Below are 14,395 nucleotides of genomic sequence, written 5' to 3' on the forward strand. Positions count from 1 at the left end.
CAGGATTTACACAAGGCAATAAGATGTGAGGTTGCCAATTATAAAACAAAATAAACATATATTTTACAATGAAGTTTTCTAATGAATAAAAACACGTGGCTGCAGCATGGTTTTAAAAATGACTGCTTGCTTCAGCTTTAAGAATGGCTCTTGGAAGCTTAAATTTCCCACTTGGAATTACAGCTAAGCTACACAAGCCTACTCTATCCATGTTTCCCATCCCACTTAAAATTCTTCCTAGTACATAATGTTATCCCTTGTTATCCTGCTATCTGCTTTTCAGATTAAATCCTGCAGAGTGTAAACTGCCAAATTGTGTTCCCTGGGAGGGGCCCCTATGCAACCTGAAAAAGTGATCCAATCACTACTTAATAGTTGCATTCAAAGGCTGTACTTTTGTGAGCTGTTTCTGCAGCCTGCATGCCAAATGCCACTGCATTCTTTCTAAGATGACGTGTACGTGTGCGTCCATGTGAGAAAAAGAACTAGCAAAAAAATATTTCTGTCTCTTGTGTCCAGATGTCTTTTTTTAAATGCCCCAATTGTTTTAAATGTAAGGGTCCTATAGGTAGGGGTGAAAATCTCTCAGTCCACCAATGTCTTTTTTGCTGCCTAGAGGGCATTTACCATCTAAAATGGTGGTTGTTCTACCTACACAGATAGTTTAAAATAACAGATAGTTTAAAATATTTCAGGTGAAAATAATTTTTTAAAAAGAAAAAAAAAATCATTCCATAGTAACATTAAATTTTACTTTGAAATTTTAGCTCTGTGGTTTTAACATAGAAAAAAAAAACGATGTATTGGGGGAAAATTAATAAATATTTAATGAATATCAAAGAAAAAGAACTGAAGGAAAGGCACGGGAATTGTCTTTCTGCTTTTTGTGGCAGTCTGTTAACTCAAAACTATTTCACAAGAGCCAGATATTATAGGTATTCCTCGGCTTATGACCACAATTGAGCCCAAAATTTCCGTTGCTAAGCAAAACATTTGTTAAGTGAATTTTGACTTATTTTACGACTTTTCTTGCTACAGTTAAGTGAATCACTGCAGATGTTAATGACACGGTTGTTAATTGAATCTGGCTTCTCCATTGACTTGTCAGAGAGTCAGAAAAGGGGATCACATGACCCTGGAACACTGCAGCCGTCATAAATATGAGTCAGTTGCCAGGTGTCTGAATTTTGGTCACATGACCATGGGGATGTAACAATGGTCATAAGTGAGAAAAACGTTTATAACTCACTTTTTTCAGTGCCATTATAACTTTGAACAGTCACTAACCGAACTATTATTTATTTATTTATTTATTTTATTGGATTTATATACCGCCCTTTCCCGAAGGACTGAGGGCGGTTTACAGGGTACTTAAAACACTGATACAAAAAATTAAAAAGAATTAAAAAGAATTAAAGTCAAGGATTATAAGTCAAGGATTACCAGTACTGCGGACTTGTATGATCGTCTTTAAGATGCAGTATATGCAAAAGAGACCTGAGAATATTTTTGACCTAGAACAACTTTCCAAGGAAGAGTGGGTAAAACATCCAAAAAGAGGAATAGAAAGGTTATTAGTTGGCCAGAGGAAAGATTTGGAAGCTGCTATTTCTAGCAAAAATGGGGTTACAAAGTACCGACAGAGTTTTCAAACTTGCACAGCATATTCATAATTTTTTTTAAAAAAAACCCTGCAAACAACTGTGTATTATTATTAGCATATGTGTTTCAAGAAAGATATTATGTTGAGTAACATTTTGTAGAGGCTGTGCCATTTTATGGTCTTCCTGCAATCCATTGAAACAGTTTGACCATGGAGAACTAAAACTTTTACACACAACTATATCTCACTGCCATAGTTAAAATCTGCTCCTTGATGGAATATGTTTGTGTGATAGCATTGAATTGAGAATAGAATGGAATGGAACGGGAATGGGAATAGAATAACTTTGTCACTTTAAACGTACACTGATCAGCATACATGCAGCTCTCAAAGGGTTGCAGGAAGATGGTGAATTAGATGCACAAAATACACTGAGTAAGTGTGAGTAATGTGAATGAGATTGATAAAATCATGTATTTGAGAAAGAACCTTCCTTCCTTCCTTCCTTCCTTCCTTCCTTCCTTCCTTCCTTCCTTCCTTCCTTCCTTCCTTCCCTCCCTTCCTTCCTTCCTTCCCTCCCTCCCTCCCTCCCTCCCTCCCTCCCTCAAATGTCAATTCCAAACTCTGTAGGCCCCAAAAAGATTAGAGTAAAATCTCTCTGGAGGATCAGGAATATTGTATTCTTGGCAGATATCTTTGCAAAATAAGCCAAGTCCTCTTATGTCTTATTTTTTCCCCATTTTTTTTATTTAACAATTTTGCAGCATACGGATATACAGATATAAATAGAGATACATGTTCATTTTCCTCTTTTAGGAAGTACATTAACAGCACTCTGCTTGTTTACTTACTATTTTTATCTTATTATTATAATCCTTTATTTAAAACAAAAGTATATTTTCAGAAAAGGTATCTACGAGTGAACAAATTATTACAGAGGTTGCCCAATTACTACTCAGTATGTCCAGAATTGTGTTTCTTACTTTTCTTTATTTTTGTTTTTCCCCCAATCTAAAGATAAAAATGAAGACGGGTTGGAAAGATCAAAAGTTAAAAACCTTGGAGCTACTAGAGAATGCAGCTACTGTGGAAAGTTTTTTCGCTCAAACTATTACCTCAATATTCATCTCAGAACTCATACAGGTAAAGAAAACTAGATTATGCTTTTGGTGAAGAATCAAAAGGAGAACATTTTCAATAAGTAAAAGGCAAACATGATTCAGTTTTGATGTTCATTGGAAAAGCTGTTCATTGTTTCAAGCTGATAAAATAGGGTAAGTTTCCCTTGACAGTAGAGACCACCAAACCAATGGAGTGGGTAAAAAAGTTAAACCAACAAATAAAACGTTCCTAGAGTTATTGAGGAGATCAGACTACTTTCCGTGTAGATTTCTGGATAATGTTACAAAATGGTTGGCCGTTGTCTCCTTCCTATCCTGCTATAAATCCCAAAATTGTGAGTCAGCTGTTTAAAAATCTGGAAAGGCTCTTGGCTATCAAGGTTTTGTTTTTTTTTTTAATACAAGAGTTAGCTTTTTAGCAGAGATTTCAAAAGAGCATTATTAAGGTTCCTGCTATTTGCTAATCTCACTTTATAGCCCACAGTTGATCTGCAGTTTTTAGGATTGTTTTCGGTGTTGGGAGGAAAGACTTCCATTACTTCTGATACCAAGAATATTGGCATATTTCTCAATTTCCCCACCCGCCCGTCAAATCTTTTTGTTTGTTTCAATCAAACCTGTCTTACTGGTTGGATGATATGGGGGGGAAGTAGAGGAAAGAGTGAATACTGTTCATGCCAACTTTAGCTTCTGGAGTAAAACAAGTCTATGAATTCAAATTATTCTGCAAATTGCTGTGATTAGCAATTGGGAGGCCTGAAGGTCTTCAAACATGCCTTGTATCTCCAGGAGACCAGCAAGGTAAATATTAAGGATTTGCAGTACAGTGTTGGAAAAAGCCTCAGGCAGGCTAACAAATGAGTCCTACATGCGTATAAAGACAGAAGAAGAATTAAAGGCTTTAGGCACCACATGCAGTATAACATGTCCTTACTTTTTCTCTCTCTGGGCTAAGCAAGCCATCCCTTTTAATATCTAAAAATGAAATCAAAGCCCAATTCCTAAGTGCAATTAGTGAAACCATTATTCTGGCAAAATATTTGTTGTTCTAAGATGTTTAGTAGCAGTAAAGGAAAAGCATATTTCTGTTTTCTGGTCAATTAAAAGAAGGAAGTGGCAGTTTTCTTACTTTTGGCTCATTATTTTTTGCAGGCGAAAAACCATACAAATGTGAATTTTGTGAATATGCAGCAGCGCAGAAAACCTCTTTGCGCTATCATTTAGAGAGGCATCACAAGGACAAACATACAGAAGCTTCAGCAGATTTGAAAAATGACAGTAAAGGGTTATTGCCTTCCCAGGAGGCAGGCTTCTTGTCAGTAAGCGGTCATGCTCCAGAAACCAAAAATCTGAAAAGGCTCCTTGAAGACGCCAAAGATGCCAAAGGAGTCGTCCCACCTGTAAAACAACAGAAAGAAGAGTTTTACCCTTTTTACAGTGTGCCAAAAAATATAACTCAGGACACAAGCAAAAACTCGGTCTGCGATGGCTTGAAAGAGGGTGCATCTGTTTCAGTTTTAAAACATGAAAAAAACACAGTGGATCACCAGGCGAACAGTCTTGTGAAGAGAACTGAACAGAAGAACTCTGAGTTAACAAAAAATGTGTTTTATGCTGGCAAAACGAAGGTGGATTTAAGTGACGTTACTGAAAACTCAAAATGCAGATTAACAGTTCAAGAAAAGCCCTTAAATTTATCTACCGCCTCTTCTCAGGATGCTTCAGTAATTCGTCATTCACGGTGTTCCTTAACAACCAGCACCTGTCCCTTTTGTACTTTCCGGACGGTATATCCAGAAGTTCTCATCATGCATCAACGGTTGACGCATAAGTCTGCTAATAATCTCAATGCAGTTACTAAAAGTAGTATTAGGAATAAGGCTGCTCATAAAGCCAGACGTACAGGCTGCCCACCCTGTCTTTTAGGCAAGGATGTACTACCGCTGCCTCTTAATTCTGGGAAAATCAAATCTTCCTTCCTCACGCAATCAAAATCTCAGCCTGTGGAGAAGGCGAGGCAGTGTCCCGCCCCACAAAGCAAAGGGCCTATTCTCTCAGGACAAAACTCCAGCAGCTTGGTACCAAGCAACTTGAAATCGTGCAAATCCCAAATGATTGGCATTCAGACTAATAACCGTAGACAACAGCAGGAAATGCACCAGAGCCCTAGTCGCATTTCAGTGCAAGATAAAGGGAAATCAAGACTTTTGGCTTCTCAGTTAGGAATGGGGAATAGCAGCTTCAATAGCTCTTTGGAGAACCCTTTGACCAAAGCTGCTGGGTCAACTAGTCGAGAAGTAGAGGTTTTAAGTAGCAGATCTGCTGGGAATAGATATGTGGGATTTGACGGACTGCCTTCTAAAAGACTTAGGCCTAATCTCTTTTTTCTGCAGCAGATTGACTCTGCTCGACATCGGACAGAGAGTGAAGCTGCTAGATTACCTCTTTCAGGCAAACATTCAGGTCTGATTCCTCAGGAATGTTCACACACCAAGCTTGCCTCTCTCCTGTCTTTCAAACAAGGGCTCATGAGCTCTGAAAGAGATGCTGTAAATCCAATGACTGTTCTAAAACCATACGAAACATATAGCCCGGGGTCATTTGCCAGTTCCTGTGGATCGAGTAGCAACCACATCCCCAGCTCTTCAAAAGAAGGTAAATATATATATATATTTATATAGTTTCTTAGTTTTCAGCAATGAATGATGGCAAAAAGAAAACATTCTTTAAAACAAAGAATACTTGCGAGTGAAATTGGGAGATCAAACCAGAATTTCATTCAACTCTTGATGTACAGGTAGTCCTTGACTTAAAACAGTTTAGTAACCGATCGAAGTTACACATCACCAACAAAAATTGACTTATGACCGTTTTTCTCATAATCCTTACAACATCACCAAAGTCACACAATTAAAATTCAGATGTTTGATAACTGGCTCATATTTATGGCGGTTGCAGTGTCCCAGGGTCATGTGATCGCCTTTTGCAGCCTTCTGATAGGCTAGGTCAGGGGTGGGGAACCTTGGCGCTCTTATGACTTGTGGACTTCAACTCCCAGAATTCCTGAGCCAGCCACAGCTGGCTCAGGAATTCTGGGAGTTGAAGTCCACAAGTCATAAAAGAGCCAAGGTTCCCTACTGCTGAGCTAGGTGAGTGGGGAAGCCAGCTGTGTAACTAACAACTGCAGTGATTCACTTAACAACTGTGACAAAAAAGTTGTAAAATAAGGCAAAGCACACTTAACATGTCTCACTTAGCAACCAAAATGGGCTCAATTCTGTCGTAAGTCAAGGACTACCTGTATTTTTAAGATACCCTCCAAACTAGTATTTGCTTCATCCTTGGTTTTCATATCTAGATAGCTGTCTGATACCAAGTTAGACCACTGAGATTTTTAATTTCTGCCACATTGGGTGGTAGTTGTCGTCTGTCCAGGGATTCGGGCGGAGACCTTGAAAAGTCAAGGCATTAAACATCTGATGTAGTCCTTACAAAGATGCAGCCCTTTATCTTGTCCCACTGTGGGAATCTTTAATGAAGGTATGAACTTTTCTCAATCTGTTATTTTTATTTACAATGCAGTAATCCCAGGAATAGGGATGCTCAACATTTTGTTTGAGGGCTGCCCTGGGCACTTGAGTTTAGGTTAAATTACATTTGATTTCTTTTTTATTCAAATTTTAGATATATTTAATATGATTGCTTCTTGTTTACTTCACAATCTGTCCCATTAAAACTTGCAGTTCGGTTTCAAATGTTGGTGGGGTTCAAGGACCTGAGTGTGAGGTCTTATGAAATACCTGAGGTCCCTGGGTGACTCTTGATGTACACCCTACCACATCGGATTATGACTTTTCATATTAGATATGGGCTGTGAGGCAAAAATTGATTGCCATTTTCCTTGAAAAGTTTTTTTTTAACTTTCCAATCTATTCTGTAACAATTCCCAATGATCTTTCATCTAAATATTCTTGAGATTGGCAGCTCAGTCCTAAATCCAGATAGGTGCTATGTTTATTAGGTGCTGTCCATAGAGAAAGAATATAAATAAAATAATGCAGAATTGCCGAGTTTTGATACATCTTATCACTCAAGCTAAAGTGAGAGGAGATGGTGGAAAATTTATTTATTTATTTGTAGGAGGATAGCAGGTACAAGTACTCTTTTTCCCCCTCCAAAAACATTACCCACAAAAATACAACATAACAGTTTTAAAACAATTATTGCTCTTAAATTTAGCTTGCCTGTATTAATGGAGTTCTAAAACACGCACATAAAGTACAGTGTGATTCCATGTAAGTTAATGTTAACTGGTTTTGTAACTGATTACAGATCGGACTTCAAACTTAGTGAATCTCTAAGTGCAAAAGGGGATTTGAGGAAGTCAGTGTTCATCGACATGACACACTCTGTAATGTCAAAAGAATTTGTGTGAAGATTTTTGATTAAAAGAATTCAGATCGTATCCTCTGGATCAGGGGTCGGCAACCTAAAAAAGAAAAAGAGCCACTGGGAACCGGTTCCATCACAAATTAAAAAAAGAGGGAGCCGCGTGCGTGTGTCCATGCACGCGCATGCGCAAAAAGGTTTTTTGCGCATGCGCGGACGCACACGGCTGCCATTTTTTTAAAAATGAGATGGAACCGGTTCCCGGTTGCCCGACGGCGACGGCCCGTCTGCAAAGCTGCCGCTTTCGGCAGCTTTGCAGACGGGCCGTGGCAGCTTCCTCAAAGAGCGGCGCCCCTGCCCATTCCGAGAGGTGCGCGCGCACCTCTCCGAATGACCGGAGGTGCGCGCGTACCTCCGCGCGAAGGGGCAGCGGTGCCGCTCTTTGAGGAAGCTGCCGCGGCCCGTCTCAGCTTCCTCAAAAAGAGAGGCGCCCCTGCCCATTCCGAGAGGTGCGCGCGCACCTCTCCGAACGACCGGAGTTGCGCGCGCACCTCCCCAAACCTTTGGGGAGGTGCGCGCGTACCTCCGTGCGAAGGGGCAGCGGCGCCGCTCTTTGAGGAAGCTGCCGCGGCCCGTCTGCTAAGCTGCCGCTTTCGGCAGCTTCACAGACGGGCCGCGGCAGCTTCCTGAAAGAGCGGCACCGCTGCCCATTCGCGCGGAGGTACGCGCGCACCTCTCCAAAGGTTTGGGGAGGTGCGCGCGCACCTCCGCCCATTCGGGGAGGTGCGCGTGCACCTCTCCAAACGGGCGGTGCCACTCTCCATTTGGAGAGGTGCGCGCGCACCACTGCCCGTTGGAAGAGGTGCGCGCGCACCGGGCGGCTGGGAGCCGCAAGAGACGGCTCAAAGAGCTCTGGATACTGAGTGTATGGTTCATCTGTTTTTAAGAATCTGATAGGATCTGAGCTAAAGCGTAAATTCTTGCTGTTCTTGTTGTTTGGTGGCTTATGGCAGAGGCCTCCAACCTTTTGGGCACCAGGGACTGGTTCCACGGAGAGAGGTTTTTTCCGCGGACCAGAGGGGGCGTGGTTTTGTGTCCTGCCTGCATCTTGCGGATGGGGCTTTGTTTATGTGGCCCGGTTTCTGGCAGGCTGCGGCCTGGTGCCGGTCCATCGACCGAGGGTTGGGGACCCCTGGTTTATGGTGAATGTGCCAATGCCTATGCGAAGAAGATGCACTCATTGTTGCCCCTTCAGTTTTGGCTTGGGAGAGTCATTAACCAATAATAGGGATAAAGGACAGTCTGAATGTGATTCCCTTAGCTTAATGTTTAGGCAGCCTAAATATTTACAATAGCTACTATGTTAATTCTCTCCGAATGCCTCTGAGCTTTTAATATAATATCATAAATGTTGAATTGGGATGAAAAGTCATTACGATTATGAAAGATAATAGAAACAACAGCTACTGAAAGGTTTTTTTGATATTTCAGTGAAATGATAATGTTTAATCAGCTGTAATGCAAAGATGCCTAGGTTTCACTATCGTACTTGAAAATGGGAGGGGGGGACTGGTGAATATGTCATAGTTTTATATTTTCAAGTTCTATGAGGAGACAGTAGTGTATTTCGATGACAGAGAGAAATACATAAGACACATTTATAGGGATCATGCACTTAATAGTCCTGTCTTAATCTGTATTCCTTTGTTAATATATTGCAATGTTTGTTACTAGGAAAAAGACCAGTGTCGTATCAACACCTATCTAATTCCTTGCTGCAAAAGCGAAGTTATGAGAACTTTCTTGGCAATACCCATAACCGCCTGAATGATAAAAAAACATGATTTGGCTGCAACAGATGGTAAGGCACACTTCACGCATAGATATACATATTTTACATTTCCGGTGCTATTTGAAAGACCTGTGGGGTCCCTGTGTCTTGCTGAATTTCAGCACCCCTCATCTTTTACCATATCCATGTTGACTGGGTTCTCTGGGAGTTATGGTCCAGTAGCACTTGGAGGGTGTCAGATTCCCTCTCTTTAATATAGAAGAATTTTCTTTAACTCAGTGCTCTGTGGATGTGTCAAGACTATAGGTTCCAATTCTCTGATCTATCATGTCGCTAAACATCTGGAAAATTAAAGGTTTAGGTAAATTGTCTAGTTTAAAGTGTGTGTGTAATTTACCCCTGGATTCAAAGTAGTGTTATAAAAGTGTATTCCAAAGTACGGGTGAGCCAAGACAAAATTAAGGTTGATTTTACTTAAAGTTAGTGAAATATTAATTAAATGCAGTTAATGATATCCTACATTTAACACATTTCCCATACTGGCATTTTAAAAAATAGAGTTTGGTAGTAATCTTTGAAATATCGTAAGGTTTTCAAGATTGAATTATGGGGACACAATTTCTTCATTTCCTGTTTGGAAAATGTTAGAGGTTAACATATGTTAAGCAGTTCTCAAACTATTAAAATAGCTTTACTTAAAATAAAAAGAACAGCTGTCCAGAAAAAATATTATGCATTTCACTTTCTATCATATAGGGATTTTAATGGAGGACTGGGAAATCTAACCCACTAAATATTGCCGAACTACAATTCCCAGTATCCATCACTGTCTAATGCTTGCTATAGCTCCTGAGTGGATTGTTCATCTCCCAGTATATCTTACTGGGAGAAAAAGGCAGAATCTTAAGTTAGGCTTCTGTTCAGATCTAGTTTGCTTCACTGAAAGAGCAGCCTTAAGAGCATTTAGTTAAAATATTTTCTTCCAAGTTTGTGATTTTACTGCCAAATAGCCAAAAAAGTCATAGGGATGCTCAAGCAATCAAAGCGTTATTCTGAGCCAATGTGATTGCTATCTTTGAGGATAAGCAAATTTGTAGAAAACACAGTTTGGCATACAAATAGTGCTGTGAATCATAGAAAGCTATTGCTGGATTCTTTGAGACACGCTAGTTTCAGGCTGTTGGCTTAGATTTTTCAGTGATGAGACCCTTCAGTGGTTCGCTTTTTCCAAACTACAGGAAGCATTTTGATAAATGCAAAAATTGTTTTAACGTCTCAAACAGTGTTTGATTGTGGTATAATCCTCTAAAGGCAAGATAATTCTTAAATAAATACAGAAAAAGAAAGAGCAATGATGCTGATTTATTTATTTAAAACTTTTATATGGCTGCCCATCTGATATCAAACTCTGGACAACTCCCAACCAATAGATAAAACAATGCTAGGAATAAAACAACACCTTTAAATATACACCCTGTACCAGATAATGGTGATGTGATAATATGAACTGAAAATTGCTTCCCAAAAATGTTATGTGTTTAGTTTCCAGAGTACGTGTGGTTCGTGTCTTTCGTTTCACCATAAAGTAATGATATTTCTTCCTAAGATGGCTCTGAGGTTAAAGCTTGTAATTAGAACTTAGACTTAATTTCAGGGCCTCAGTAGGTACTGCTGGAAAATACTGTTACTTTACAACAGACACACCATAGTTTCCACAAGCCAGTTTCCATTGCAACCTTAAATTACATAAAATGAAATCTGACCCCAAAGAATCTTGTTTTTACCTAAAGCTCAATACCATATTTCCTGCATTTTGGAATAAATCTTTAGAAAGATCAATGGCATTACAAAATATAGAAACGATGCTAAAAAATACCGTTTTTGCATCTGTTGTGAGTCGTTTGAAAAGAACCTTTTTTCCTCTATTCCAGGTATGAAGACACAGATTTTGAATTACCTTACAGTTCATCTCTTGAGAATGATAGAATGACAAAAGCTACCAAACTAAGCTGTGATTTTATTGTGCACAGAGGAAAAACACTACAGTTGTGTAATGGAAGATTTGATCCTGTTTGGATGAAGCAATGTAAACGTTATTGTCCAAGACAGTGTTGTCCAAGTGTGTGTATCTTTTCCCAATCTTGAATATTTTTTTCTTAGAATTACGGTAGACCAAATATTCAACTTAAATATATTTTTTGCATATGTGAGTGCTGCTGATGTTGTGTGCAGTCCTTGCATCTCAGGTAAAGCTGTACATTATGTTTCCCTCATTGAAATACAGAGAGGATTTTTGCCTAAATATTTTCAAGTTTTGTTTTCTTCTTTAAGAAATATTTTTTGAAACAAAACCCCTTCATGAATTACTTATGTTCATTTTAAGCACCATTATTGCCTCTCAGATTATATCAGGAACATTTAGCACCAAACAAGACCATGCTATCTTTGGAGACATCATACTTTCTCTAATTGAATCTTGTTTTTATTTTTCTTTTAACATCTCTTCCATAAGGGAATGGAATTAATTGATTGCACTCTTGGATAGTGTGTAGGGCAGAGGTCTCCAACCTTGACAACCTTAAGACTTGTAGACTTCAACTTCCAGAATTCTGGGAGTTGAAGTCCACAAGTTTTAAAGTTATCAGTGTTGGAGACCCCTGGTATAGGGATTAAAACTACTCAAAGCCTTGACATAAAGACATAATTCTTGTCTTACAATAAACGCAGAATGTTTTTAACTGTGTACCTTCTGGGTATTTCAGTTTACCCCTTTTTCTTTTCTTAAATGCCATTTTCACCTCTACACATGCATCATTTTGCAAAAATGTATAGATGTAAATAAATTGTGTACATATGCCTATGAGGGAACGTAAGATTCCTCTCAAACACCAATGCCAACTATACCAACTCTTGCATAATTACTTGACAAACTGAAGGTTCAGTCTGCCTTCCTCACATAGCTTCATAGATGGAAGATTCCCACAGGTTGCCCATACAACTTGTCCCCCTCTCAAAGACTGTTTGCTTTGGGTCAGGATAAATTTTTTAGATACATTGTGATGCACATAGGAGTTGCCTTGAATTGGAGGCTTGTGTTCCCTTATAAGAGATTCTACAGTCAGACTTCTCCATATAGCTACAAGTACTATTTGGGTCCCATTTGAAAAATCAGGGCATATGTCCAACATTCTTTTTCAAAACCAAAATAGTGTGTATAAGGGTTCTTGTGAGGTAATTTTTGTCTATATACACTTTGTAAGTTGTTTAGCCCAAAGTTGAGTGACAAATTTAACAAGGAAAGATTGCTTGTTGTTTTATTTTTAAATCCTAGAGGGTTTTGTTTGTTTGTTTCAAACTGCACAGGACTGAAAATTGAATAGGAGAATTGTTTGCTGGCTGAAAAAATGAATTGTACATGTTGAAGCGGGATATTCCAAGTATTTTGTAAAAGCCTTAACAACAGCTTAAATGTTATTTTCTCTTTGACATATCCAGGTTTCCAGAACAAAAATGGTTTCAAAAATACTTTTTGCACTGTTTGAATGTGTTTCCTATCAGATGTAAATTTGCAGAAGCTAGGTAGACATTCTTGGAAGTTTTCTTCACACCCAGCAAGCAACTCTGGAAGCGTTTTAATTTTTTGACTTCCTGTGTGTGAAAAAATTTATCTCTGTAAAACTGGCAATGGAATGAAGTGCTGTGTATCAGGAAATTGTACAAAATTTACCCTTTTCCTGTTCATAAGCTGAGCCATATGTACATAAAATCTAGATTTGTTTTCCTAGTTTTGCACTTTTTATAGCCTATTTTTGAAGATAAATACATTTGAAAGATGGCTGATCTATTTTTTCCTGAAGCTTCAATGAGTCTTGTCTCTTTTTTCCCCATTCTGTTTTTTAAATAATGGAGCTTAATAAAATAATAATTTAAAAAAAACAGGTCTGTATTTAATTACAGATTTTAAAAGCATCTCTTGCTTTTTGTTGGTGCAGTCTTCTAGAAGCTTAGAAGCACCCTTCTCAATTGAAGACAAAATTAAGACCAGAGGCCTTAGGTTCCCACTCAGGGTTCCCATTTCCCTTTTAAGCACAGGAATTACTGCAGCACAAGCTTTTTCCTGTCCTACTGTAAGTCCCTATGAGAAGCCCTGGTTGACTCTTGTTCTAGTCTATATCGGAGTTGGATTGGGTTGCAGGAGGGAATACTACTTCCCTTCAGACTTCTGATGTTACATTTGCAGCAACTTCTGCATATTGTGTGGACTTTAACTCTTCACATATGCAACAGGGTCCCACGGTGGCTTGGTCATTCTTTGAGCTCATCTATACATCTAGGGATGCGGTGGCTCAGTGGGTTAGGACACTGAGCTTGTCGATCAGAAGGTCGGCAGTTTGGCGGGTCGAATCCCAAGTGTCGTGTAGCAGAGTGAGCGCCTGTTACTCGTCCCAGCTTCTGCCAACCTAGCAGTTCGAAAGCACATAAAAATGCAAGTAGAAAAATAGGGACCACTACGGTGGGAAGGTAACAGCGTTCCGTGCGCCTTTGGCGTCTAGTCATGCCGGCCACATGACCATGGAGATGTCCTCGGACAAGCGCTGACTCTTCAGCTTTGAAACGGAGATGAGCACCGGCCCCTAGAGTTGGAAACGACAAGCACGCATGTGTGGGGGAACCTTTACCTTTACCTTTATACATCTAGGGGATGTCCAGATGAAGGAAAGCTGCTGATGGGATATTGCAAAAGACTCCTTAAGCATAGTCCACTAAACCTTTCTGGGCAGAGATGGGATACCAACCAGGTCAAAAGAAAAAGATGCTGCTTATTTGTAGTTATTTGTAAATTACAACATTGATCTCCAAAATAGGTTTTGCCCATCAGTATTAACTATGGGATACTACTGTGTGTTTCTTTCTTTTCTTTTTGGTAATAGTGATGAGAATGCTGGTACAATTGTTATATTTATTTCTTTCTACCATGATTTATAATTGTTAAATTCTTATTTTGTTGAACTGTAGACACCATAAAAGTCATTTAATTTATGCTGCGTTTTCAATTTAGTGCAATTTGTTATATGTGATGTAAATACAAACGTGGTGAGAGGTTGGGTTTTGGTTTTTGTTTTGCAAATACTCTTGTCCTTTTTTTTGTCTTCTGAATATATTTGAAAAGAACAAAACAGAAGCATGTTCATTCGTAGTTATGAGTTGAGAAAGCTAGTGCCCTAGATGTATTTATTATTTCACACGGTTACAAAGAACATTTATTTCATATTTGTGTGTGTTTGTGTGTATGTATTGGGAGTAGAGTTTAAAAAAAACAATTGTGGCCTATATGGTGGAGGGCAAGGGGAGTCACATTGATGAAGGCAGCTTTAGAGTATTCAGGCTCTGAATGCATTGTAAGATGCCAGTTAGGTCCAGAAGAGGCAGACTTTACACCGTGGTTAAGCAATTAATTTTCCTAAGGGACCACGTGAGAAACTGGGACTG

General features: G+C 39.1%; 1 protein-coding gene across 2 annotated transcripts in view; it reads left to right on the forward strand.

The window, feature by feature from the left end:
• Positions 1 to 13,945, forward strand: part of ZNF217 (zinc finger protein 217) — a 39,516-nt gene extending 25,571 nt beyond the window's left edge. For both annotated transcript variants that reach the window (XM_081325666.1, XM_081325667.1), the window contains exons 3-6: positions 2,621 to 2,746; positions 3,877 to 5,379; positions 8,848 to 8,974; positions 10,837 to 13,945. In XM_081325666.1, coding sequence (XP_081181792.1) covers positions 2,621 to 2,746; positions 3,877 to 5,379; positions 8,848 to 8,957 — 1,739 coding nt within the window. In that variant the 3' untranslated portion in view covers positions 8,958 to 8,974; positions 10,837 to 13,945. The remainder of the gene's footprint in view (positions 1 to 2,620; positions 2,747 to 3,876; positions 5,380 to 8,847; positions 8,975 to 10,836) is intronic.
• The last annotated feature ends 450 nt before the right edge of the window (positions 13,946 to 14,395 follow it).

This window comes from Vipera berus (genome assembly GCF_964194415.1).
Source record: "Vipera berus genome assembly, chromosome: 3".
NCBI classification, from domain to species: Eukaryota; Metazoa; Chordata; class Lepidosauria; order Squamata; family Viperidae; genus Vipera; species Vipera berus.